Source organism: Nilaparvata lugens, chromosome Y (genome assembly GCF_014356525.2).
Source record: "Nilaparvata lugens isolate BPH chromosome Y, ASM1435652v1, whole genome shotgun sequence".
Classification (NCBI taxonomy): domain Eukaryota; kingdom Metazoa; phylum Arthropoda; class Insecta; order Hemiptera; family Delphacidae; genus Nilaparvata; species Nilaparvata lugens.
This window is the reverse complement of record NC_052519.1, coordinates 1,670,019-1,697,397: the sequence shown is the minus strand read 5'-3', so window position 1 is coordinate 1,697,397 and position 27,379 is coordinate 1,670,019. Positions and strand designations below refer to the sequence as shown.

Below are 27,379 nucleotides of genomic sequence, written 5' to 3'. Positions count from 1 at the left end.
GCTATCCAGAGATTGTCAGTTTGGTGTAAGGGTAAGCATTCCTGACTGGCAATTGGGAGGTACCGGGTTCGATTCTCGGGCTGGCAACTAGTTTTTGGATAGTAGTTCTCATCGAATTCCATCTAGCTGTTAACTCTGTTGTCAATGTCTGCAGTAGCAGAAGTCTTCGGGGTGATTTACAGCATTTATTTAGGATTTTCGTTAAATAATTATTATGTATTTATATTTTGTAGTTTGGTTATACATCTGCTTTTGAATTTCGGAGATGAGATAATTTTGATTCTCGTAGAACATGTGCTCGATACCAGCATGTGTTCAGTGCATTTATATGAATGGAATTCATTGGATTTATCGGGATCGGTTTATTGCAATGCATTGGTTTATCAAGATTTTGTATGGGTTAATCTGAAATTATAATAGTATAACGTTGTCTACCAACGCTTTTCCAGCTTATTAACTTTTTCGTGTCACGTTTTTAGATTCTTGAAAAACTTTCAACTTCACTTTATTCATACAAGTTGAATGAACTTGAAATATTTAACATCATTAGAATCGGTGATTCATTCGCTATAAGTATGGAGAATTTTCAAGTTCTAGGTCAATCTTGAGGGGATTAAACGACGATGTATTTGAAGATACTGTGAATGAACTGTATGCTCAGTGTGGTTACTCTATCACTTTTTTACTACACGTGACGTCACGCTGGCGTTCTCCCCACTACTTCGAATCTTACAACTGCGAGTGATCAACCTTCTGTCTACTAACGTTGGTCGTGTCCTACTCAATCACATGAGCAGTCGCGTGTTGTAATTTTTACAACACACAATTTTCCAAGTTTTATGTACTCTGTTTACTGTCAAAACATACTAATTAATTGTATAACTACTATTCCCATCTCATTGGATTATTTTACGCTTATACACATTTGGATGATTACCAATTCGTAGCCCAATAAGGTACACCAAGCAAAGCCATCAATTCTGTGTTATTGGTTCGTTTGCAGTCCCCGTATACAGTCTTCCCTATCTTATGCACTGTCGCGACTAAATGGCACCTAGACTGAACGATTGCTCGGTTGATACTGCAACTCAGTGGAGTGATGGGGAGAAAGTTTTGGAATGCATAGGTGACTCATTCACTGACACCACTCCATTCAATAGTTTTGTGCAGCAAAAAAACTGATTCTGTTGTACTTTTGACAACAGCACGACTGCCGGAAGGTCAAGATTACAGAAATAAGCTAATAATATTATAAAGTACTTAGTCGAATTATTGAACGATAACTTTAAACAAAGATTCGAACATGCTAAACCAGGACTAATATGTGAATTTTGATGGAAAAATACTGCTTGCTGAGAGTACAATACTCTACGTAGGCGAGCAGGAATGAATATTTGTTAATTTATGAATTTATAGAGAAGTAGAAAAATAGAAAAAGAAGAAAGAAGGAAAAATTAGCAACCAATCACTCACACATTCACACTCAACATGCTCACTTTCCAAATCCGGCTCATTTTCCCAATGCATAACCACCATTGTCAGAGTATTTTAAGGCTGTGCAAAGGCTAAAAATGAACTTTCTACTGGTGATATTTTTCATAGTTTTTCGATTTGTATATCATCAAGCTATCAAAATGAAAAACGTTTTCTCAGGAAATCATTATTTTTCCGATCATTACTTTTTGAGATATGAGCGCCTAAAAGCTCAAATTTTTGGGACAGAACAATTCAAATTCGGTAAAAGATAATTCCATGAGATTCAGCGGATAAATTCTTCATGATATTGTTGATTTAATAAAACAAAAATGTTTTGAAAATATCAATTTTTGAAAAATGTATTCAATTTACTAAAACTGACTAAAAATAACCCAAAACAAGTTATTTTGGTAAATTGAATCACTTTATCAAAAATTGTTATTTTCAGGTAATTTTTGTTTTATTCAATCATTAATACCTCAATCATTCAATTATTCATAATTATGGATTTATCTCTTAATAATGATAATAATAGCTTTATTGGCATTCATGGAATGAACAAAAGCCTCTCAAATCCTAAGAAAACTTTTTCATTTTGATAGTTTGATGATATACAAATCGAAAAACTATGAAAAATATCATCAGTAGAAAGTTTATTTTTAGCCTTTGCACAGCCTTAATTATGAAATCACATTGAATAAGGTCTCTAGATAGTCAGGCATAAGACCTCTAAGCCATCTAAGAACTTTTGTTTTAAAAACTAGTCGATTTTGTGTTCTCTTTATTTCAAGAGGAATATTGTTGAAAAACGTAGGGCCAAGAAATACAAACAATTTCTGGAAACAAGTGGTTTATACGATTTAGGAAGTCTTAGTTTTATCAGTATTATAAAATATTTTTAATTATATTTTATAAACTTCGCCTAACATCGTTACCAGCAAAAAGTTGGTGAGGAATCAAAGATAAGTGTTTCCTATCTATATGGCTCATTATAGTGAGCTACACGTTTATAAGTCAGTGCAATTGATAGGACTTCAGTGTTGCCGATTGTCTGCGTTACCACCGCCTTTCATAGTAGATATAGTGAGATCCACGTTGTAATGGCAGTGGAAAAGATAGTGTTGCAGATTCTCTGCGTTACCACTGCCTTTCATAGTAGATATAGTGATGTCCACGTTTAAATGGCAGAGGAAAAAGATAGAACAGCGTTACTGATTCCCTACCTTCTATAGAAGATAGAAGATAGAAGATAGTGCTGATACTGGCACATTTATTTGATGTAATATCAACTGTTCATTCTTGTTAAAAATAATCAATTATATTCTTTTCACCAAGAACATATTTTCTTCAGTGATTCAAAAATAAATTTTCATAATTGGGATGGTCCCGGTTGAATTACAGTATGCAGTATTACAGACGTAAGGCCTATTGACGGCTTGAATGATATATTCAGGCAAGATGGGGCTTTCCCACCAACAAAAGTCTAAAGAATTTATTTTATATTGTATTAAATTAATATGTACTACATGCTATAGCTACAGTTGATAATATAATTATTATGTTAAGAATGAATTTGACTTAATAACGATTAATCTTATTAATACGATTATTCATAGTTCTATAGGGGTATTCACAATGTTGTTTTAGCCAGCTAAAGTGCCATTTGATAACTCTGGATTGTAAACGCTCCATCTAAAACCAACTGCTATAAGCTAACTGCAATAGCGTTCCAAACGGATAATTTGTGTAACTCACTTTTGCTACCAAATATGACCAAAACAAATATGGCCGCCGTTTTAACAGAGTTAGCTAGAGTTAGCGGACTCAAAGCTGCGCTATCTGCTATCTCGTCTGCTATTTTTTTTCTATCGTACCACTATAGCATTGAGTTAACACAGACTTAGCAAATAGCAGGAGTTAGCGAATAGCTCGACTTAGCCAGCTAACTCCAACATTCTGAATAGTGAATACCCCTTATAATTCATAATGATATTGTATCTATCAATGTATAAATAAATTATAGCTTGCTGAATCATTTTTCAGATCAAAGCATTAGAATACGCTTCCAAAACAGTCACTCCTCATCTCTCGATTTTCAATTCCAAACACGAAGCTCCGGGTGTAGAACTGGCTGATTTTCTTCAGGTAACTCGTTTTAATTAATTTCAAAAATATAATGAAGGTTATATTTGAATTTGTCTTAATGCTTGTATGATTACAAATCTATATAATAAGAGAGAGTAGGGTTGTGTTTGTTCGTTTGTTTGTGTGTTCGTTTGTTCGCATCAAAACATGTCAACTTGTGGATTGCATACCGGAAAAACGGGAATGATTTAAATCTCCAAATGTTGCACATAGATTCTAAAAATATCAATCTCGTGCACCTGGAAGCCCAAATTTCGATTTTCCTTCTAGATTTTTCAGAATTAATGATCAAATTTCATAAATGGTACATACCATTTCATAACAAAATAAAAAAATCACCAAATCATATGGTAGAAAATGAGTTTTGTGGGTTATCAAAACTCCCTCTGAAAGGGAAACTACTCAACTTATCCTATCTTTTAGTAAAATAACAATGATCATCCATCCATCTATCATCTTCTATACTATAATAAAGGAAAGAACTGGCTTAAACACGTATACACGTGTAAAGGATAGAAAAATTATGTTTGAAGCATCATCACGTCTGAACTACTGGACTGATTTACTTGAAATGCTGCATATAAATTCTTAATTAACCGAGGATTCTTATAAGCCTTTTTTCAATTCTTCTAGATTCCATTACGTCAAGTTTTTAGTTTGTCAAGTTTTAAATAGACCCTTGCGAAGCACGGGTTACCTGCTAGTAAATGAATAAATGAAATTACTTGACGTCACAGATTCTAGGAACATTTACATGAAATTTCATATCGAATTATGATTATTTGATAATCATAATTATGTTGAACTAAAACTATAAATGCTATCAATATGATTTTTGATTTGCAGGATGATTGAATGAATAATGACAATACGTTAATAATAAAGTATCAAGTGAGATTTACATCAAACTGATAGTATTGTTTTATCAGAAAGTATTGGTGTTATTTATAAGGAAAGCTGGCGTTTGAAGTGCTCTTTGGGAGAAAATGTTTTCATATTTTCAAATTTATACAACAAAAATAGACGATGAAAATTCGATTTTACACGATGAAAATTTCAATCGAGTAAGAAAATGTTTTCCTGAAAACCAGTAGAGCAAATCAAACTAGCTGTTCCAATAACTTCGTTTTCTATGATACAGAGTGATTATAAGAGGACTTTACAACTTTGAAAGCACATAAATATTTATTGAAATTAATTTCAGAATTAAGAAAGGTTCATTTTGTTACAAAACACTCAAAGTTTAAAGTGTGGATGTTATTTTGGGTTTATGTGACTGCCGTTGTTAATGCCACTGATATGATAAACTGATATGAGATATGTTTTCGTTGTCATTGATTCATTCATAAATATCAAATGTTGTTGATCCGTTACTAGTAGAAAGTCATGTTCAATTTTATTTGATTAAAGCTCTACAAATGAAGAGTTTACTTATTTCAATTTAATCAAATAAAATGCCGACAAAGAAAAAGATAAAAACGATTGAAAACCGTAATTACGAAGAAGATAAGATGGAATCACATATTGACAAGTTTCTCAAGCCAAAGGAATTATCTATCGACCCAGATTCGCCTACGGCAGAGAGAGAGTGGAAACATTGGAATTGTTGAAAAATGAAATTGCTTCCGCGGTACTGCTCTTTGTTGATGAAAATGTACCATTCATAATTGAGACAGATGCATCAGATTTTGCAATTGGTGCAACATTAACACAAAATTCTCGACCAGTAGCCTTTTTCAAATAAAAAGGTAAGGGGGTTAATGGAATTATATGGAAAGCAATAACACTAGCTCTAAGATCACGAGGACTTGATTCAAATCGATGGGAGGAAGTGTTGCCTGATGCACTTCACTACTATTCTGAACTAAAAAGATTAAGCTTATCATGTAACTTCACTAGAGTGTCAGCCGAAGAAAACAAAAACGAGCATATTAGAGATGCTCTTGTTTCAGGGTTATGTTCTATTGAAATTAAAGAGAAACTTTTTCTACAAGGAGATTTGAGTCTACAAGAAACCGTTTCCCAAGCACGTGTTCTTGAATCCGCAAAAACATATGCCGACTCCTTTAAAAGTACTTGTTATACAAACTCTGTTGAAGAAAATAAAAACATAAGCTTGAGTGAATCTTTCTCAGATGTTAATGCTGTAACCCAAAATCGACAGGCAATTGTAGAGAAATCCGTTCAATGCCAACGTTGCGGATATAAAAAACACTCAAATTCTCAAGAATGTCCTGCAATAGGAAAGACTTGTCATAAATGTTCCCGAATTGGACACTTTTCCCTTGTGTGTAAAAGTAAAACGCTCAAAGAAAAACTAACTACGTCAACTATTACTGCAGCTGGTATATAATCTTTCTAAAAGTTATCTTTAATCTAAAAGTTATCAGTAATCTTTCTAAAGCTACAATTATTGTTTCGGTGAATGGAATAAATACACCAGCTCTTATTGATACCGGAAGTGTTGCCAGTTTTATTGATGAAAAATTTGCAAAAACAAATAAATTTAAAACTGCATCAGATTCTTGTTTTATAAGATTTGCATCTGTTCAACATAACACCGCTACAAAAGCATGTGTTTATAGCAATATTGTGTACAAAGGAAATGAATACAACAATATTAAACTCTTGGTATTAAAAGAATGCTGTTGCAATGTGATACTTGGTCACGATTTTTTGATGAATCACTCTACAATAAGTTTAGCATTCAATGGTAATAAACAGCCTCTTGTAATAGATAATAATTCTACAACCACACCACCCTTGAAAGATTGCCTCCTGGTGGAGGCCATGATAAAACCATGTTCCCTTTTCAATGACTTGACTTCCGATTGCCACCCAATAACTACCCGATCCAGAAGACACCCACAAGATGACTATGAATTCATGAAGAATGAGGTCAATCGCCTCCTTACAGAAGGAATAATTGAGGAAAGCCAGTCCAGTTGGCGTGCCCAGCCTTTCATTGTAACCAATGGACAGAGGAAACGAATGGTCATAGACTATTCACAGACTATTAATAAATTCACAAATTTAGACGCATACCCTCTCCCATTGATCGAAGATCTTGTAAACACAATTGCCAAGTACAACATTTTTAGTACTGTAGATTTCAAGACAGCTTACCATCAAATACCGATTCTTGAGAATGAACGACATTACACTGCCTTTGAAGTAGGCCGAAAACTTTATCAGTTCAAACGAATACCATTCGGAGTAACCAATGGAGTAGCTGCCTTCCAACGTACAATAAACGGACTTATAGAAAGAGAGAATTTGAACGACTGCTTTGCCTATTTGGATGATGTTGTCATTTGCGGTTCAGATCAAGAAGAACATGACAGAAATCTTAAGAAATTTCAACAAGTAATTGAATTGTATGGCTTGACTATAAATGAAGAAAAATGTAAATTTTCAAAAAAATCATTGAAGTTCCTTGGGTATGAAATAAAACCACAGTATATGAAGACAAAAGGAAATCTCATAAAGGCAACAAAACCTTTTGAACGAATTAATATGGACTTCAAAGGACCCGTACAATCAAAAACAAGAAATAAATACCTACTGGTGATGGTTGATGAGTACTCAAGATTCCCTTTTGTATTTCCTTGTCCAGACATGACTGCGAGAACAGTCATAAATTGCCTGGTCTCATTAATATCAATGTTTGGCCTTCCAAGCTATATTCACACAGACAGAGGAACATCCTTCATGTCAACTGAGTTGAAGAACTTCTTGGCTCAAAAGGGATAGCAACTAGTAGATCAACGCCTTACAATCCGAGAGGGAATGGTCAAGTAGAGCGATATAATGGAATTGTTGCCTGATGCACTTCACTCTATTCGATCTCTTTTGTGTACTACAACAAATTGCACCCCTCATGAACGAATGTTCCTACACATGAGATCCTCAACAAATGGACAGTCACTACCATCTTGGCTAATGAGCCCAGGACCAGTTTGGCTGAAGAAAATGAACCGAAATTCAAAGCAAGATTCATCAGTAGAAGAAGTTGAATTGATTGAGGCAAACCCAGAGTATGCTCACATTCGTCGCCCTGATGGACAAGAGTCCACTGTGTCGCTCCGTCATCTTGCCCCTAAGATAACACGAAAATCTAGCCGGGTAGAATGATATGATAAACCATATGTTTTCGTTGTCATTGATTCATTCATGAATATCAAATGTTGTTGATCCGTTACTAGTAGAAAGTCATGTTCAATTTTATTTGATTAAAGCTCTACAAATGAAGAGTAGCCACATACATCCCACCGATGATCGATTTCTTGCCACACTCGTACCAGCATATCATGCGTAACTTGTGCAACTGCAACGATCCGAATGTGATCCGATTTCGGAGGTCATTTAGATTGTCTGGTAGAGGCGGAACATAAACCTTACATGAAACTCCACAGGGAGAAATGCATCGGTGTTAAATCCGGTGAGCGAGGTGGCCATGCAATTGGCCCTGCACGGCCAATCCAGCGAAGTTGAAAGCGAATGTCTAGAAAATCCCAAACTTCTCCGTGGAAATGAGGTGGCGCACCGTCATGCTGAACAAGATGAACAAGTTCCCTTCTACTTTCAGCATGACGGTGCATACGCTCATTTCCACCGGGAAGTGCAGGAATTTGTAGACTTCACTGGATTGGCCGTGCAGGGACAATTGCATGGCCACCTCGCTCATTGGATTTAACACCGATGCATTTCTTCATGTGGGGTTTCATTAAGGATAAGGTTTATGTTCCGCCTCTACCAGACAATCTAAATGACCTCCGAAATCGGATCACATTCAGATCGCTGCGGTTGCACAAGGTATGCCTGATATACTGGTACGAGTGTGGCAAGAAATCGATTATCGGTGGGATGTATGTCGCATCACCAATTGCTGGCTGTCACATCGAACTAAAATAACACCCACACCTTGAACTTGAAGTGTTTTGTAACAAAATGACACCTTTCTCAATTCTGTAAGTAATTCCAATTAATGTTTTTGTGCTTTCAAAGTTGTAAAGCCCTTTTATAATCACTCTGCATAATATAGGAAAAAATTGGCCTTACACACGTACGGGATAGGGAATTCACGAATGATCCATCATCTACTGGACTGATTAACTTGACATTTTGCAAATAGATTCTCAACTTAACAAGGATGGTCATAGGCCCATTTAAAATTCTTCAAGATTTCAGTACGTCACGTTTCCAGTTTGTCAAGTTTTTCATTAGACCCTTGCGGAGCACGGGTTACCAGTTAGTTTTAAATAAAATTGTCAATTTCAGGTTCTGACTACTGCTTCAGCACACGATATTTTCAATCTGGAGCGATTGGAAACTCTGGGCGATTCTTTTCTTAAGTATGCCGTGTCTCTCTTACTATTCATCCGCTTTCCCGAACTGTCTGAAGGCCAGCTGACAATGATCAAGGGCAAAGTCATCGGAAACCGAAACCTGTACTATTGTGGTGAACAGAAGGGCTTGGGCTCCATTATCAAGGTAAATTACATTCGATTTTATTTTTCAGTTTTATCTAATTTCCAAATAGAATGCACTCTGAATAATAATTTCATGGCGTTAAGATATTGTCATGTTCTGACTTTATTTATTTGGTATGAGACCCTCGGCATCAAACACATAATAATAATAATAATAATAAGAATTATAGACATCATATTAATAGATAAACTGAATCGAATCACATATTTAATAGACATAGGCATACCAAACACGCACAATTCAAAGCAATACAGTAATGAGAAACTGCTTAAATATTTGCCTGTGGCAGAGGAGATAGAGGATATGTGGAAGCAAGAGAGAGTGATGATAGTACCTTTGATAGTGTCAGCTACAGGTGATAACCAAGGGAACTGCCGGAAAGGTTGCACAGTTTGAGACTTCCTGCATGGGTGCAAAATTTAATGCGGAAAGCAGTAATACTTAGCACAACATCGCTATTAAGACGTTTTCTCAATATACCAAGATAGAAAAGGTGTCATTTAGCTAAATAAGCCAATGACACCTTATTATGACCCATGAAAATGGAGATAAAAGAGATAATAATAATAACAATACTGAGGGTGATGCCCACATAGGCTTGTGCGTGTGTAATGAGTGACTAATTTTAGGTAGTCGGGACCGACGACTTATCGTGTCCTTATTAGACCGGCGCGTTATCACTTACTCCAACGAGCCACCCTACATGTCCTTGAACAGTTTTGTCATCGACAGAAAGATTGTTTATTTCACTTGTTATCAAAATTATTGTAGTTTCTCTTTTGTTTTTCATAACAAACGTGCTCGGCTTGTGCGACTGATAAAAATATGTATTTGAAATGGCTTCATGTTTGGCATTGACTGAGTTATATATTAATACCCAAAATTTTTACTAGTGGTGTGTGTGAGCTCGTTCGTTAGGACTGAGAGTAAAAGTCCGGCTGTTCTGGTGAAGGGGATAGATTTTGTTCTTGTTTTATAATACAGTTTTCCTGTCACAGTTCGGGCAGTTTAAAGAGAATTGTATTATTGAATAAGAAGGGATCTGAACCCACTTCATTAGATCAGTTTTTTTTTATTTTTCATTAATAATTAACGTCGCGTTCAACCAGTGGATGCCAAATTGGGGGCCATTATCATAAAGGTAGGTGACTACTGAGTCATTGTTTTAAAATTTCCATATTCACAACAAATTTAATCTTCACTAGCAGCCAAACGAGTAGCCCTTGAAAAATTCATATTTTTATTGTTATTTCATAATTTATAATTATAATTCTAATTTTTTTGTACAAATAATTTATTGTTTTGTTTTAATTATCAAAACCAGTACGATCATTTCTTGTTTTCATTTCCCCACCTTTACATACTCGGTGTAGGCACATATTCCCTACATAATTGGTGGAGGTTTATCCTGCCGTCCATATATTGTTTACATAATTGGTGGAGGCTCAAGGGTTTTTAATCCAGCTTTTAAAATTTGGACTTTTTCGGTTACCTCAGTGAAGATTCAATTTTGTGTTTTCATTTGTTGCTGTGTTGTTGTTGTGATTTATCTTCTCATTTATATTTGTATTATGGAATGAGTGCAGTGGTAGATCTTAGGAATATTCGTACAAAAGAATTGAATCTTAAAGAAGCGTTGTTTATAGCTCAGCAATATAGATTGTTTGTTCCCCCAAATGCGGATTTAGATTTTTTGAGATCTCATATTAGGATCTTGAAATTGTCGTTGTTACAACCTGAACAGCATTTACTTAGTCAAGAGAAAGCTCTGAATTATATAATAGAAGGGGTCAGGTTATCGAACGAATTAGCGTTACAGCATCCCAATCTTGCCTTTTTAGAGCAGACGTTGAGAAGAAAATTTACTCTGGATTCATCAGAAGTTAGTAAAAGTGAACAACCTATATCTGGAGACGAGGATTCAAATATTCTTAATAAAACTTTTATTGAAAATAAAGATAGTGCGGTTCAGACAGACGCTATTATAAAATCGGATACAGTTGGTTCATTTGAAACATTGAATATGGCTGATAAAAAGCGACCTTTCTTAGCTCCACGGATATATGGAGGAAAGAAATCGGAGGATGTTATAGATTTTTTTATTCATTTTGAAAGAGTTTCAAATGCAAATTCGTGGGATGAAAAGGATAAATTACTATATCTACCATTTTACTTAGAAGGCAGTCCTTTGAAATATTTAGATATGATCCAACTCTCGTTGACGGAAGCGAATAGATGGGATTACAAAAATGTTCGATCTGAGCTCGAAAAGTATTATCAGCCTATTCACATGGATAGGTATGAAATGGAGTTGACAAACATAAGAATGAAACCGTGTGAAGCAGCTAGGGAATATATGGCCCAAGTTTTAGGATTGTGCTCAAAGGTTGACCCGCATATGTCGGAAGGTAGGAAAATAAAATATGTATTGAAAGGATTGTTACCTCATATTCAGGATAGGGTAATAATGCTGCCTAACGAATCCATCGATGAGTTAGAAAGAAATTTACAGCGTTTTGAATTTTCTCAATACATAGTGGAAGATAGAGTAGGTCTAGGCAAAGCTTCAATAGTTCAACGGGATTCATATGATCATCACATTATGCAGATAAGTAGAAATGTGGATAAACTTATTGCGGAAAAAGAATTAGCGGGGAGAAGATTCAATGACAGCAATACGAGTGGCAACGAAAATAATAGGTCTTATGGGAACAAATTCAACAATGGTATTGAGAAGGGTCAAAGGTTTAATAGAAATAGGTATGAAGGAAATAGGTTTGAAGGAATAGGGTTGAGGAAATAGGTATGAAGGAAATAGGTTTGAAGGAATAGGGTTGAAGGAAATAGGTATGAAGGAAATAGGTTTGAAGGAAATAGGTTCGAAGGAAATAGATTTGAAGGGAATAGGTTTGATCGAAGAAATAGGAATGATAGAGAGGGAGATATTCATCACAAAGAAAATATCAAGTTTCAAAGAAGATGGTGTGCGATATGTGAGACCACTACGCATACGACAGCTGAATGCAGGTTTAATTTGAGAAACAAAAAAACGGAAGATGAATTTTTTTGTCATATATGCAATGCCAAAAATCATTCCACTATGTCGTGTAGGTACAATGGGAGAAAGAATGACTCAAAAAACTTGTAGCGGGGGCTCAGTTCTCGGCGACAGAGTATAGGGGCCCCTTTTCACGTAACAAACGTGATGAATTGCAAGAATCGGATGTAAAAGACATCGATGATGATAATAATAATAATACTAAATCAGGTGTGACAGAAACGTCATTTAAAAATGGGATATTGTGTGTTGAGGATTCAAAACCTATAGGTAATAGCATAGTAGAAACAAATATGAGTATGGATCATGTTGAGGATGGTGATAGTCAGAAATTTATTAGTTATTCAAATTCATTGTTGAGTAAGAATCATAAAACGCCGATATCAATTCAAGGAATATCTTGCGAAGAAAATATAAAGATATTATTAGATACGGGTTCAAGTGTCTCACTCGTTAATCTTGAATTGATTGATCATTGTCAAGGTCAGTCATTGTTTGAAACAGACGTCATTCTCACAGCCGCGAATGGGTTACCAGTTAAGTCGTTGGGCAAGGTTTGTTTTGATTTTCAAGTTGATGGAGTCAATGTCACTTGGGAATGTTTTGTAGTGAGATCATTGTCCATACAGTTATTGTTGGGTGTTGATTTTTTGTCTCGACACGGAGTCCGTTTAAATTTTCAAAAACAAGAGATGAAGATTCTTTTAAACAATAACAGTATTGTTGTTCCATTTTCAGTACATGATGAAATTGCGAAGACGAATTTAATTCAAGTTAAAATGGATGAGCAGGTTATTATAAAACCGAAAGAGATATTAAATATTGATGTTCATGTTGATAAGCAAATTAATGAGGACAGTAAATTATCATTCAAGTTAAATAAATCAGAGTTGGATATTATTTCTGTAGGTAAATACAGTGAAAATGAGAGATACACATTAAAAATTCACAATTCGGCTGAGTCAGTAGTTCAGTTGTTGGATCGGCAAGTGATAGGCGATGCTACGATTTCGCAATCAACTGATGACGCTGGGCTTTTGCGAGCGGATGAAAGTAGGCCAATGATTAGTAAAGATGTATTTTTAAAAGACTATATCAAATTGAGTTCAGGTGAAGAAAAACATTTTTCTACGTTGGAGTCGAATTATGTGGTCAGCGGTTTTAAAAATCGCAAAAATTATTTTATTGATAAGGAGTCAATAATTGGTTTCGTATCGCAGAGCAGAGAAGGTCTCAATTTTATTGCTAGCAATGTCGATTCAAATGAGATTATTCTCGAAAATAATGAATGTATTGGGAAATTGATGTATGATAATTCAAGAAAGATGTTATCAGCTCCAGTTAATATAATCGAGCATGTGAGTATCACAGAAAAAGTTTCTATTAATGATAAGTTAGAAAAGTCAGTTCAAAATGAGTTTTATGCATTGGTTGAAGATTTTAAGGATATTTTTGCGAAAGATAAATATGATATTCCGGTGTCAAAACTGCCACCAGTAAAAATTCAATTGATAGACGAGTCTCCAATTTTCTGTTCACCATACAAATTCGCTGCTAGTGAGAGAGAGGAATTACAAGATATTTTAAATGGATTAAAAAAGGCTAATGTGATTGAGGAATGTAGATCAGGTTATGCTTCTCCAGCTTTTCTCGTTAGATATAAGAACAAGCCTCCTAGGATGGTGGTCAATTACAAGAAATTGAATTCAAAAATTATCAAAGATCGATATCCATTGCCGAATCCCGGTACAATTTTAGAATCCTTGGCTGGAGCTCAGTTTCTCACAACGTTAGATTTGACATCAGCTTTTTATTCTATGCCTATAGAGGAAAAATCTCAACATTTGACGGCTTTCACGACGCCATTGGGTTTATATAAGTTCAAGAAGCTACCTCAGGGTTTGGCTATAAGTCCCAATACGTTTCAACGAGAGGTCACGCGTATCTTCAGTGATAAGTTATATAAGAGTATGTTGTTATATATAGATGATCTATATATATTTTCAGCAACGGTGGAAGAGCACATTAAAGAGTTGAAGGAGGTTTTTGAAAGAATCCGGGAGTGTAATTTGAAACTAAATCCAGACAAGTCGAAAATATGTTTTCAGTCTTTAAAAATTCTAGGACATCTTGTTTCAAATGAAGGATTAGCGCCATTGGCGGAGAATGTAGAATCTATAAAAAATTTTCCGGTACCCACTAAAGTCACTGAGCTAAGGAGATTTTTGGGAGCAGTGTCTTACTATCGTAAATTTATCCCATGTCTATCTAAAAGAGCATATGTGTTGACGCAGTTAACTAAGAAAGATAAAGGGTTTGAGTGGTTAGAAAGTCACCAACAAGTGTTTGAGGAGTTGAAAAATTGTATTATATCGAGTCCAGTTTTAGTTCATTATTGTGATAATCGGGAAACTTTCTTATACACAGATGCATGTTCTGTAGGGATTGCTGGGTGTTTGAGTCAGAAATTAGAGGACGGTACTATCCATCCAGTTTCATTTGTTTCAAGAAGATTAACTAAGAGTGAATCAAATTGGTCGGCCACTGAGCTTGAATTATTGGCAGTCACGTATTCAGTTATGCATTTCAGATCTTGGCTTCTAAACAAACAGTTTACTGTTGTAACGGATCACTGTAGTTTACAGTATTACAGAAATATCAAGGAACCAAGTTCACGTTTAGCAAAAATGGTTACTAAATTGGTTCAGTTTGATTTCAATATTCATTATCAACCAGGCAAGACATTACAATTGGTTGACGCTTTGTCTAGGGCGCCAGGGGAAAAGGTTATTGAGAACGATTTTTTTGAATTCTCTTTTGTCATTACGAGCGAAGAAATAACTTCTCTACAGAATCAACTTATTAGAGATGATGCGCAAGAATCCGCTAACATGATTACTAGTATAAATATAGGATTATTGCAAAAACAGGATCCGTTTTTGAAAAAGATATATGACGCTTTGTTGGATTTAGAGTCAGCGGAGAGAACTATTGCACGAAAAGCTAGAAATTATGTTTTAAGAGATGACATATTGTACTACAAGGAAGCACAGGTCAAAAGCGCAGCCTTATTTTTGTTGGTCGTTCCTGAGAGTTTGGTGACAACTGTATTGAAACAATATCATGATTCTTTGCAGTTCGGGGGACATTTAGGGATAGATAAAACGTTGTCTAAAATCAAGGATAGGTATTATTGGCCTACTGTCAGGAAAGATGTAGTTGAGTATGTGAAATCATGTGAAGTTTGTCAAAAGGCAAAGGTGTCGAGGTTGAAACCGGCTGGATTTTTGAAACCTATAACAATTTCAGGTGAGCCTTTTCATACAATCTGTATAGATGCAGTTGGTCCATTATCGAAAAGTAATAATTGCCAGTATATTTTGGTAGCGGTAGATAGGACGACGAGATTCGCATTCTGTAAACCAGTGCACGCTGTTGATGCTAAGAATACTGCTAAGTTCATTTTAGATTTTGCGTCTTTATATGGATTACCTAAAGTTATTCACACGGATAATGGGTCAAATTTTCGAGCTGAAATTTTCAAGGATTTTTGTGTATCATTGGGAGTAGAGCAGAAGTTCGGTTCTGCTTATATGCCTTCCACTCAGGGTGTAACAGAGCGGTATAATGACACTTTAGTAACTATGTTGCGATGTTACGTATCTGGTGATCAGTCTAATTGGGCGAGCTGTATTAGGCATGTATGTTTTTCTTATAATATAGCAGTTCAAGATTCAATTGGGTTTTCGCCGTATTACTTGGTGTTTGGATTCGTTCCTAGAAGTCCTGTGGATATTGCTTTCCTTCCTTCTTCTATTTGTAGGGATAGGTTAGAGGAGTTAAAATCGTTAGCAAAGGTCCGTGAGAGATTACCGGAGATATTAAGAGAAGTGCAGGAAAAACAAAAAGATAGTTTTGATAAAAGACATAGATTAGTAGCTTTCAATAAAGGAGATAAAGTTCTAGTTTCGTATCCTAGGTATCAGGCTGATACTTGTAAAAAATTCAATAATCCTTTTCATGGGCCTTTTGTGGTATCAAGGAAGTTATCTGATTTAAACTATGAAGTGTTATTAGAAAAGCGGGGAAAGATTGTTCCAGAAATTATTCATGTAAGGAGAATGAAACTTTTTCATGAACGAAAGTCATAGCAAGGTGTGGAAAAGTGGAAAAAGTTTTATTTCAATCATTATACCATAATAATGTCGTCTGTAATCTAGATATTGAGTTTTTTTTTCGTTGGGATGATAGTCATGTGACAGGTGAATTAAATTTTGGGATTTTATGATTTTTTTTTCACTGAGCTTGTAGGTAGTGATAATTTCAATCGTTTATGTCCAATAAAATTTTTCGATTAGGGCAGTAGTTTTCGAGTTAGGTATTTTCAATAATTTTCAAAAATTTTCTTTTTGGGGTTTTGTGATTTTTTTCTTCATATAAAGTTTTGTTTTAGTATTTTGAAACATATTCTGGAAATTCAATGTAATTCACCGAACGAATCTGTTGTGAAGGAAGTTTTTCAAACGACGATTTTGATAGCGTTCGATATTGATTGACTTCTACTAAATTTTTGCTCTACTGGCTGCCAAGAGGCGAAATTATCGAAAAATTCAGAAATCTCCAGTTCATGGAAAACAATTTTGTGAATTTTCGATTTTTTTTTCGGGAATCTTATTTTTTAGGATGAGTACATTCAACTTTGTTCTGTGAAAAAGTTTGTTTAGAGCAAAGGGTTTTGAGGTTTTTCATTTTATAGTTTTTGTTGGTGACCTTGTATAGTAGCAAAAAATTTTTTTTTTTGAATTTAAAGATGAATTTTAGGTCATTCGCTTGCATTTCTAAAATGGGATAGGATATGTGAAGTAGATATTTTTGAGATATTTGAGGGTTCGTGAGTTATTTCAATAGGTAGTAAATTTTCGGCTACAGTCAGACACGGATTTTGAATTTCGCGCGTTTCTGCTGAATGGTTATCTACTGATTTTGAATTTCGCGCGTTTTTGCTAAATGGTTATCTGCTATTTTTCTATGGTTTATGTTGGGATTTCATTTTGGTTTCATGATATTTGATGGATAGTTGTATTCTACATATATTGGATTTTGGTTTTCAGTTATAAGTGGTATTCGTTTATTCCGATGAGTTCTTTTTTTTACGATTTATGATGATTACAAGGTATGCGGCGTATCTTGATTGTTAGTCTAGAAATTTCAGACAAATTCGGAAAAAGTCGATTTTCGAAAAAAATTTTATTGCAGTTTCATATTTTCTTAGCATAGATTTTAGCATTGCGATACTTATAATTTTGTTTAGGGCAAAGGGTTCTGAGATATTTCACTTTAGAATTTTGGCCCTTTGGATTTTATATTTCATTATATTAAGGTTATGAATAAGTTTTATTGAAATATTTTCAAGGGTTATTAAAGGTAGATATTTTGTTGATAGAATTCATGAATTAAATATTTGAATTTGTTGTCATAAGGTGTTGATAATTAAGGTTTAATGGTGATAGTCATTTTTTTAAGTCGTATTTTTTTGAAGTTATGCGCTATATTAAAGTCCCTAAGAGAATTTTTGTAAATATTATTCGTAATTATTTATCATTTCATCATTGTTTATCAGAATTGATTATAATATTTATGGATTTATCATCCAGTGGTTGAATAATAGGATTATATTTTATTTATTTGATCTGTTTTCGATGGGGTCTTATGATTCAAGCCTATAATTATAAGTCCTCGTAAAATTTTATTAAAGTATTATTACTGATTATTGTTGCTGGAGGTGAAGTCCATATTTTTCAATGGTAATATAGACCAAACTTATTGTCCATGGGTTATAATAAACGGTTATAGGGGAATTTTTTAGCTATGGATAGCAGAGTTTCAGTTTTATACGTTTATATCTTTGAATTGAATTTCGTTTTATAATTTTTTCTCAGTATAAACTAATGATTACTATATTCTTGATTATATTTCATGATAATATTTGAGTTTCATTGTGTCATGGTTCTAATATTAATGGTTTTGAGTAGAAAAGTTTTTCTTTTGGCACAATAGGTTGAGTTTAGGGCTTATTATATGGTTGAGTTTTTATTTTCAGAAGTGATTTTTGGTAATCATTGTAGAACCATGTTTTACGATATAGAATCAGTTATTATAGAAGAGGGTTTATTATTCCATGGTTACATATTTATAATTTTAGGGTACAGTTACCTATGAAAATTGGTATTGGCTGGGTTTTACATTTAATTTCACCAGTTGCATTATTGATTTTGTATTGATTTTACAGTTATGATTAACCATGTTATATTTCATAGTCATTATAATTATATCTCAGTTATTTCAAATTATGGTTATTCCAGGAAAATGAACAGGAAATATGGTTGATGGATAGTTTACCATTTTATGATAACCAAATGGTCATGTTTCATTCACATAATTACATATTCTGATTACATGTTACATTTTTGTAATATAACATTATCACTGATATAACTTTCTTTTTTTTCTCGATAAATCATGGTACGTTTTAATATTTGGTGCCACGAAAAAGTACAGTAATGTAATTCATTGTTTTGTTATTTTATTTTTGCGTTTGTACTGATGTGACCTACGTTAAGAAAGTGCAATTGTCACGTATTTTTGTTTAGTTGTCAATCTTGTTATTCATATCCAGGGCAAGGTCGTTCATTGAGTGACAAACGTTGTTATTGATACTTTTAAACGTTCACTAATAGAAATTCATAATGAAGCTGTTATAAGACAATTATATTTTTGATGGATGAATATTTTATTCACTTTTATTTTGACTTGAATTTCTTTCTCAATAAAAATATAACTAGAGTATAAGTTTCTTATATTCTGATGATTTATTGTATGATTGTGATTTTGTTTTCATATGACTCATATATTGTTCTGATTTCAGAATTGTTCCAGTATATATATATATATAGGCCTATGCACTTCTAATAAATTGTATCATTTCTAGGTTTCTGATTAATAATATATGCTAACCAGCCAGTCCAGTTGTTAATTGTAATATTCACGTCGAGTTTATTAATATTATTGTAAACGTTTCTCTTGATTTTTTTTTTATTACGATTCATTTGCGGTTGCTTCAAGTAGAGTTTTTTTTGTTTGTAAGAGGTTCTGTTACGCATAAACATGTCAATTATGGTACATTTTGCGTCATTTCTCATTCTCACGACTTTCACGGCGCAACTGGAGGCAGTCAGGGTCTTCGCGGGAGTTTTCTACAAGGAGCTACGTCACGCTGTAGCGTATGAATCATCGGTTCCACTAACATACGAGGTAGATTTCCCGGCAGCTCAGCTCGACATCTTGCAGGCGGAAAGGGTGTTCTGGCCTAACTGTCAACAAGAGGATTGCAGTTTAGCGGATGCGGTAGAAGTTTTGTATAATTCTACAAACGGAATTCTTCGCAACAGTCATGCTGCTTTCAACTCTTCAATTCGTTTGGGAACTCAAGCTTCACGAAAGACCAGAGCGATCGATGTTGTCGGCGATTTTCTTCATTTTTGTTGCGCAGTCGCGACGGATGGGGAACTTCATAAGCTGGAATTCAACGAAAAACATGTAGCTGATCACCTCAACGCATTCCAAGGGTTGGTTGCAGACGACCACAAAGATTTAATTCGGATTTCTCGCAACTTGAGGCAGTTTGCTGGAAATTTTTCTCAGCAATTTCACGATGCGTATAGCAAATTAACAGACAGTATGAGATTATTCGTACAACAGAATGTATCGGAGGAGAAAACACTGTTCACAAACCAGTTATTAATTTACATTTTTCACCTCTACTCACATGTAAATATTTTATCACGGCAGGAATTCATAAATACTGCGAAGGAACGCTGTGATAAAAAGCTTTTACCCTTTTCGCTGGTACACCCCAATTTATTACGTTCAGATCTCTTCAGATTGGAGAAAGGATATAAGTCGAAAGGACACCAGTTAGCTATACCTCTATCGGATTTGCAGCGATATTTTGATCTTCCACTTACGACTTGCGTGGTGAAGGAGAACTCCATGGTGCTTAGCTTAAAAGTACCGTTGGTCAGCATCGGCGGACAGTTTCAATTGCACAAGTATGTGAGGACACCTATGTATTTCGACGGCCAGATTTGTCAGCTTCAGCAGCAGGATTTCGTTTTGGCGCGGAGACAGGAGGACGGTGAGATTCAGGTCATCTCGGGAGATCATCTCTCTTCTTGTCGGGCACAGGACGATTTCTTATGCTATCTTCCGCGGCTGGTGCATGGAGGACATATGTCATCAAGATGTATGCATCACTTGTTTGCGGCGACAGAGCTGAAGGACATCCAACAATATTGCAGTTTAAGCTGTCGTCCAGCTAAGCAGGAGTTGGAGATCGTCGAATTTTCGCCTTCGGAGTATATCGTCGCGAATATACAGGCCAACACTACAGTCACTTGCGAGGGAGGTTCGTTTCATCATCTTCAACCTATTCCGGGAGCAATGTATGTGGTTTTACCCTGTCATTGCGAGATTTCGGTCGGCGGGAGAATAATGGTGAGAAAGACTTTTCCGTGTGACGCAAATGTTGATAAACAACCTCAGGTTCTCCATTACTTACCTTTGCATTGGGTTAAGTTTAATTCGTTGAAAATTGATGTTTTGCAACCGCATTTCAATCCTAATTTTGTTAATTTTAGCGAAATTTTAAAAACTGATATAGATATAAAGGTTCCGGAATTTACAGTTCAAGACGTAATATCGTCAGATATATTTCACAAAGTAGATCTTCCAAATTCTTGGGGAGATGTTGTAAATTCCTCTAGTTTTGTTTTTTATATATTATTTGGCTGGTTAGGGTTTTTAACTTTATTCTGTGCATATTTAGGCATCAAGTTGTATGTGTGTAAATTATCTGCTGTAACGGTAGCACAACCCAAGATACATATAATCGATAGTTAAGAGTTATATAGTTACTTTTTGATGGATTAACTGTTTTATTGTTTTTTTTTTCTTGACTATATAGTTATGAGTCATAATGTACTTATAAAGTTTTTTTTTCTTCGATTTTTATTGCAGTTTTGAAGTAGTTCAATGTTGATTCACAAATAAATTATTGTCAATTGAGATTTTCTTTTCATAATAAGTTGAATATTCATGTATATTAATGTGTATAATATTGAAAGTTAGTTTCATATATAATCAATGTTATTGTGCAGCATAGTTTCATTTTGAATTTGATTTGAATGTTTGTAATTTAGTTTGAGTAACCTACCTTTCTATGTAAAAGTTTGATTTCAATGTATAGTAGCATTATCAAGTCAATCAGGCACACGTTTGTTTCCGAGTATATTATTTTGTTTAATCATTATTTTTTTTTTTGTTCCCCTCTTGACTACAGACTCAGGGACGAGTCTTTCAGCGGGATGGGTGATGTGTCACCTGGTCATATGGGACATATATATGATTCATATATTTATCTCATATTGATCAGGATTTTAGAGTTTTATTTTACGAAAAGTTTAATGAACGGTGTTTCTGCCTTTGAACAGTTTTGTCATCGACAGAAAGATTGTTTATTTCACTTGTTATCAAAATTATTGTAGTTTCTCTTTTGTTTTTCATAACAAACGTGCTCGGCTTGTGCGACTGATAAAAATATGTATTTGAAATGGCTTCATGTTTGGCATTGACTGAGTTATATATTAATACCCAAAATTTTACTAGTGGTGTGTGAGCTCGTTCGTTAGGACTGAGAGTAAAAGTCCGGCTGTTCTGGTGAAGGGGATAGATTTTGTTCTTGTTTTATAATACAGTTTTCCTGTCACAGTTCGGGCAGTTTAAAGAGAATTGTATTATTGAATAAGAAGGGATCTGAACCCACTTCATTAGATCAGTTTTTTTTATTTTTCATTAATAATTAACGTCGCGATTAACCAGTGGATGCCAAATTGGGGGCCATTATCATAAAGGTAGGTGACTACTGAGTCATTGTTTTAAATTTCCATAACCACAACAAATTTAATCTTCACTAGCAGCCAAGCGAGTAGCCCTTGAAAATCATATTTTTATTGTTATTTCATAATTTATAATTATAATTCTAATTTTTTGTACAAATAATTTATTGTTTTGTTTTAATTATCAAAACCAGTACGATCATTTCTTGTTTCATTTCCCCACCTTTACATACTCGGTGTAGGCACATATTGCTTACAATATTTACGCTTTATCTTCCCCAGAAGTTCCAACTTTAAATCATTGTTACATGAACGTTTTACATGCTTGAAAAAATGTTTAAAAGGCTACTTGATTTTCCATTTCTATGTAGCTAAGTAAAGATATGAATTAAAAAATACAGGCCATCATTCAACAGATAGCTAAGGGTAAGCAATGGGTTCTTATTTAAACAGGTGCTAATTGAATAATCTAGTAGGCCTACTTGTATATTTCCGATTCAGAACGTTGTAATTAAAGAACTAGAGCTAATTCTCTCTGAATTTAATTTTGCGTTGAAATAAATAATTTTCATTCATTATATAATTACGATACATATGACATTGATGTAATAACATTGGTTGATAAAATAATGAGGTCGTCCTTGTGCTATTTTTCTTCCAAATTTTTAGGTTATGACACAGAATAATCAACTTACTGAGCTACTTGTTTTAAATTTTGTAAAATTGTTTTTGACACGCTATTTTGAGTGAGAAATTAGAAATTAAATAATAGTAAAACATAACTATTGTATCATTATTCTGTATAATATTATTATTATTTCAGTAGATATTGTATTAATGTATCAATTTTGATTATGTTTGTGACCTTATGACGAAGTCTCTTGCAATTTGTTTGTTTAATGGCAAATAGAGTATTAAACATTCTGGAAAGCATAACAGAACCAAACATAACCTTGATGAGTGAAGAACGTTAATTTTAGAATTTATATTAATATAATTTAAATGCAAAGAAAAAATTGTTGTTTCAAGTTGAACAAAATATCACATAATCAAATCCATAAGTTTTATAAGGAACTAGCCGTCAGGCTCGCTTCGCTCGCCATATCCGTCTAGCCAGGGGCTCCGCCCCCTGGACCCCGACTGGATCGTCAAAGAATGAGATCAGCAGGCTCGCTTCGCTCGCCTGCATTTTTCATTTGAGCATTTTATCATATGTTAGGACGATCCAGTCAGGGATCCAGACTAAACGTCTGGCTAAACGGATATGGCGAGCGAAGCGAGCCTGACTGCTAGTAAAATAATATTCCCAGGATTGAAGTAGCAGTGCCCAATCAATTTTTCCGCGATAAATGCATTTAAATCTTCAACTTGGTGCCAACCTAACAAAGTCAACTCAACTTAATGCCAACCTGACAAAATTATTATTTAGTTGCCAGTTAACAACTGTTTCGAAGAGGTACTCTATCTAGATTATAGTTCTATAGTAACATATGATATGGAAATTTCAATTATAATTAAGAGATTGGAGAAGAAGAATATACATGCTAAAAGACGAACTTTAACCCCTTAAAAACAACCCTTAGAGTTAAAATATTGCCAAAAGATTTCTTAGTGCGCCTCTAAAGGGCCAACTGAACATACCTACCAAATTTGAACGTTTTTGGTTCGGTAGATTTTTAGTTATGCGAGTGAGTGAGTGAGTGAGTGAGTGAGTCAGTCAGTCAGTCAGTCAGTGAGTGAGTGCCATTTCACTTTTATATATATAGATGGAGTAAGTACAACTTTTTATATACCTGATGTGTCCGTTGTAAACTGGTACCTCTTATTCTTATTCTAATTTCACGTGTACAATTTCTATCGAATTTCAGTCCAAAATAAACATGAAATTAGATTGCTTGAATAAACGAATTAATTAGAAATATTCCACTCAATTACCACTTTTGTAAGTAACGATATAATATTGAGTTATTTGAGAAGATTTGTAACCATGGAAGAAACACAAACTTCCAAACACTAAAATTTTATTGGAATATTGTAAAAATCCACTTGACATTCTAATATTTTGCAGGCTGATGAATTCAACACAGAGTCCGATTGGATTGCGCCCGGATTTTGTGTGGATCGTACAGTGCAGAATTTGTTTCGAGAGTTGAACATAAATCCACGCTACTTGTACGAAATTCCGCTGTCAAGAGACGAGATAGAATGTGGCAAACTGTCGCCGAGAACCAAAGACATAATTGAGGAGAAATTGGAGGAATGGGAAGAGGATTTGGATTATTGCAACTACAGCAATGCGCACTTCATTTCTCAGCAAGTCATATCTAATAAGACTGTGTCGGACAGTGTTGAAGCATTGCTCGGATTGTATATCCAGGTGAGAGTTTGTTCAATTCAATTAATCAATATCGGGGCACCGAGCTTCGCTCGTTATTTTTATTATTATTGATTAACAGAACCACAGCCTACTATAGATAGAAGGCCGGAACATGTTCAATATGGCAACGTGTGGTTCAGGCCGACTTTGCCTTATTTGATATGCATAGATTCATTACACCATTAGAAAAATTTGTATTTTGTAGAATCATTTGTATTATTGTATATTGTGAAATCATTTGCATTTGTTAGTAGGGATAGTAAGTATTTGATTTATGTCAATAATGTGATTATAAACCCACAGAGATATGTAAAGATAGATTAAACTATTGCTATTGGATATCAATTCTTCTGTAATTTTTTGTATACTATTATGCCTAGATATAATTTAGTTAATGGACAAAGTTGAATGAATTATCATTATTCCAGCAATTTATTCATTCAATAACCTATTAATATGAATTATCACTTCTCTTTATAAGGCTACTTTGAAATTATTAAAACATGATATAAATCTTCAATACCGTACTCTTTGTATTTTTTTCATCCAAAACACGACTAGTTCCAACTCATCTGAAGCCATTTTCCCTAAATAAAAAAAGAGGAGTGGAAACAAGTCTTGTTTTAAAAGAAAAAAGAATAATAAAGGGTAGGGTAATTAATGATGTGTTTTAATATAAATTGATGGATATTATTACGAACAAAAACTAAATGGTAGTAGAATATATTCCCTTTGATAGATATTATTGAACTATCGACTATCATTACGGTTAGTTATAGATTCACAAAAAGCGAATGCATCAAATTCAGAAGTTTTTTAAAAGGAAGACAATATTCGACTTTCATATTTTTATTTACATTTAGAAGTTACTATTCAATACTTTCATCTATTAATGAAATACATTTGATCGTTAAAATTGCTCGTAGGAAATACAGACACAGAAAGTAAGTACAGTGAAATATATTGCCAAGCTAGACATTATACTTGGAACTCCTAGAGCTAAAACTAAAATTAGTCTATCAGTTAATATTATATATTTTTTTACTATCATTGAATTGAATTTCTCAGTATTGGTATTTGATAAAGGGCGTAAAGCTGGTAGTTAAACGGGAGTCTACCCAAGTGAATTCACTTTTCTCGGCCTGAAGCTGAGCTTGACTGCGACGTTGCCAAGTTGTGCGCTCCAGCCTTTATCTAAAGTAAGCCATGACAGAACACAATAATTCTCTAAAATGATCGTGTTCATACATTTTACAGCTGGCTATACGTCAGCTTATGAATTTCGGGGATGCGATATTTTGATTTTCTGCAGACTCATTCGCTCACTAACTTTTTATTATCCACAGACGACGAAAGTCTCAGCTGTTTCAGCCAAGGATGAATTATCCTTTTAATGTCGTTCAGCGAGTTTTCCCAAGGATGAGACCTAGTGCAATCGAATTTTTATATCATAAACCTACTATGTTCCAAATTTCGTGGAAATTGTTTGAGCCTTTTTCGAGATCCGTAAAACATAAATAACCATAAATAAATAAATATAAATAACCAAATATAAAACTACAGAAATTGCTCGCTCAATATAATAGGATTGCGGTTGAATTTCGATGTTGCTAATTGTAAACATGTTGTCAAATTTAAATATTTACTAATAGTTTTTAAATTTTGTTGTAAACCTTCTATTGTTTTTATGCTGTCTGACAATGGCCCACTTAATATTGTAATATTAATGACCAATAAACATATTTATTTATTTAAATGTTGAGTATTTATAATCGTTGCAATATATTGGGTGGCAGCCTTATTATGATAGTGTATGTGATAAAAATCGATAAAATTATAGATAAACCGATGAATAACACATAATTAACATTTTATTCTAATTTTCAGGAGAAATCTTTTAATGTAAATGTAATTTTTGACTTGAAAACTTTTTAATCTTTTTAGACACAATTAAGATAATATGAACGATCTTTTTGGGAAATTTGCTGTTTCATCGTTTCTAAAAATTGTGTTCGATTTCATATTTCATTTATTTATTCAATGATAGAGAAACAAAAGCTAAAGTAGATATTCCATGGTATAGGACGTTTATGTCGCAACTTTACTGTTATCTCAAGCCGGTAGTCCACGTAGTTCCTTCTGACGTGTGACGCTGGTAGTCTCTCATATTGTGCCGTTCATACACTCTCACCTCAACAACACAGTAAAAATCGACAGTTATTGGCTTGAGTTAACAGTAAAAGTTGCGACATAAACGTCCTATACCATGGGATATCTACTTACGCTATTGTTCTCTATGATGATACACATTTCATAAAAATGATTGCGATAGAAACAACAGGCAAAATAATGTTATGTGTATGTTTAATCTGATTGATAGATAACTAATTGATGTGTTTGAATATAATTTGTGATTGCTACGGTAAATGAAAATAAATCTATCAAGTATAGTAATTTTGCGGCAATATTCATTGTTATCAAGGTCTATAAAAACCAGGTCAAGACACCCGTGTTCCTTATGGAGCGGCCATTTTGTGCGTTTTTTATGGCGGTACATTTCAAAATCTAATCTAATTCAATTTTCTCGTAACAAAATAATGCATTATGCATTTTAAAAACAATATTCTGTTTCAGATACTATGTAAATTCAGGTTTTAGATTTTTTAATAATGAAATTTCAATAATAAATTGACGAATAATTTATTTATTTATTATTAAAAATTTCTCCTATTCTTTGTTACATGTTATGATTCATAAGGTATCGGGACAAGAGGCTAACTTCAAAACCAGTTGAAAGCTCCCAATCAATTAAATCTAAAAATCAACTCAACAATTCAGTTTCTAGTTGTAATCTAAATACTATTAATCTGTCGGAAG

General features: G+C 34.0%; 1 protein-coding gene across 1 annotated transcript in view; it reads left to right on the top strand.

Annotated features, from left to right (window-relative positions):
• Positions 1-24,589, top strand: part of LOC120355171 (endoribonuclease Dicer-like) — a 123,307-nt gene extending 98,718 nt beyond the window's left edge. Inside the window, exons 19-21 of the mRNA XM_039443495.1 lie at positions 3,520-3,621; positions 8,902-9,114; positions 24,194-24,589. Coding sequence (XP_039299429.1) covers positions 3,520-3,621; positions 8,902-9,114; positions 24,194-24,574 — 696 coding nt within the window. The 3' untranslated portion in view covers positions 24,575-24,589. The remainder of the gene's footprint in view (positions 1-3,519; positions 3,622-8,901; positions 9,115-24,193) is intronic.
• The last annotated feature ends 2,790 nt before the right edge of the window (positions 24,590-27,379 follow it).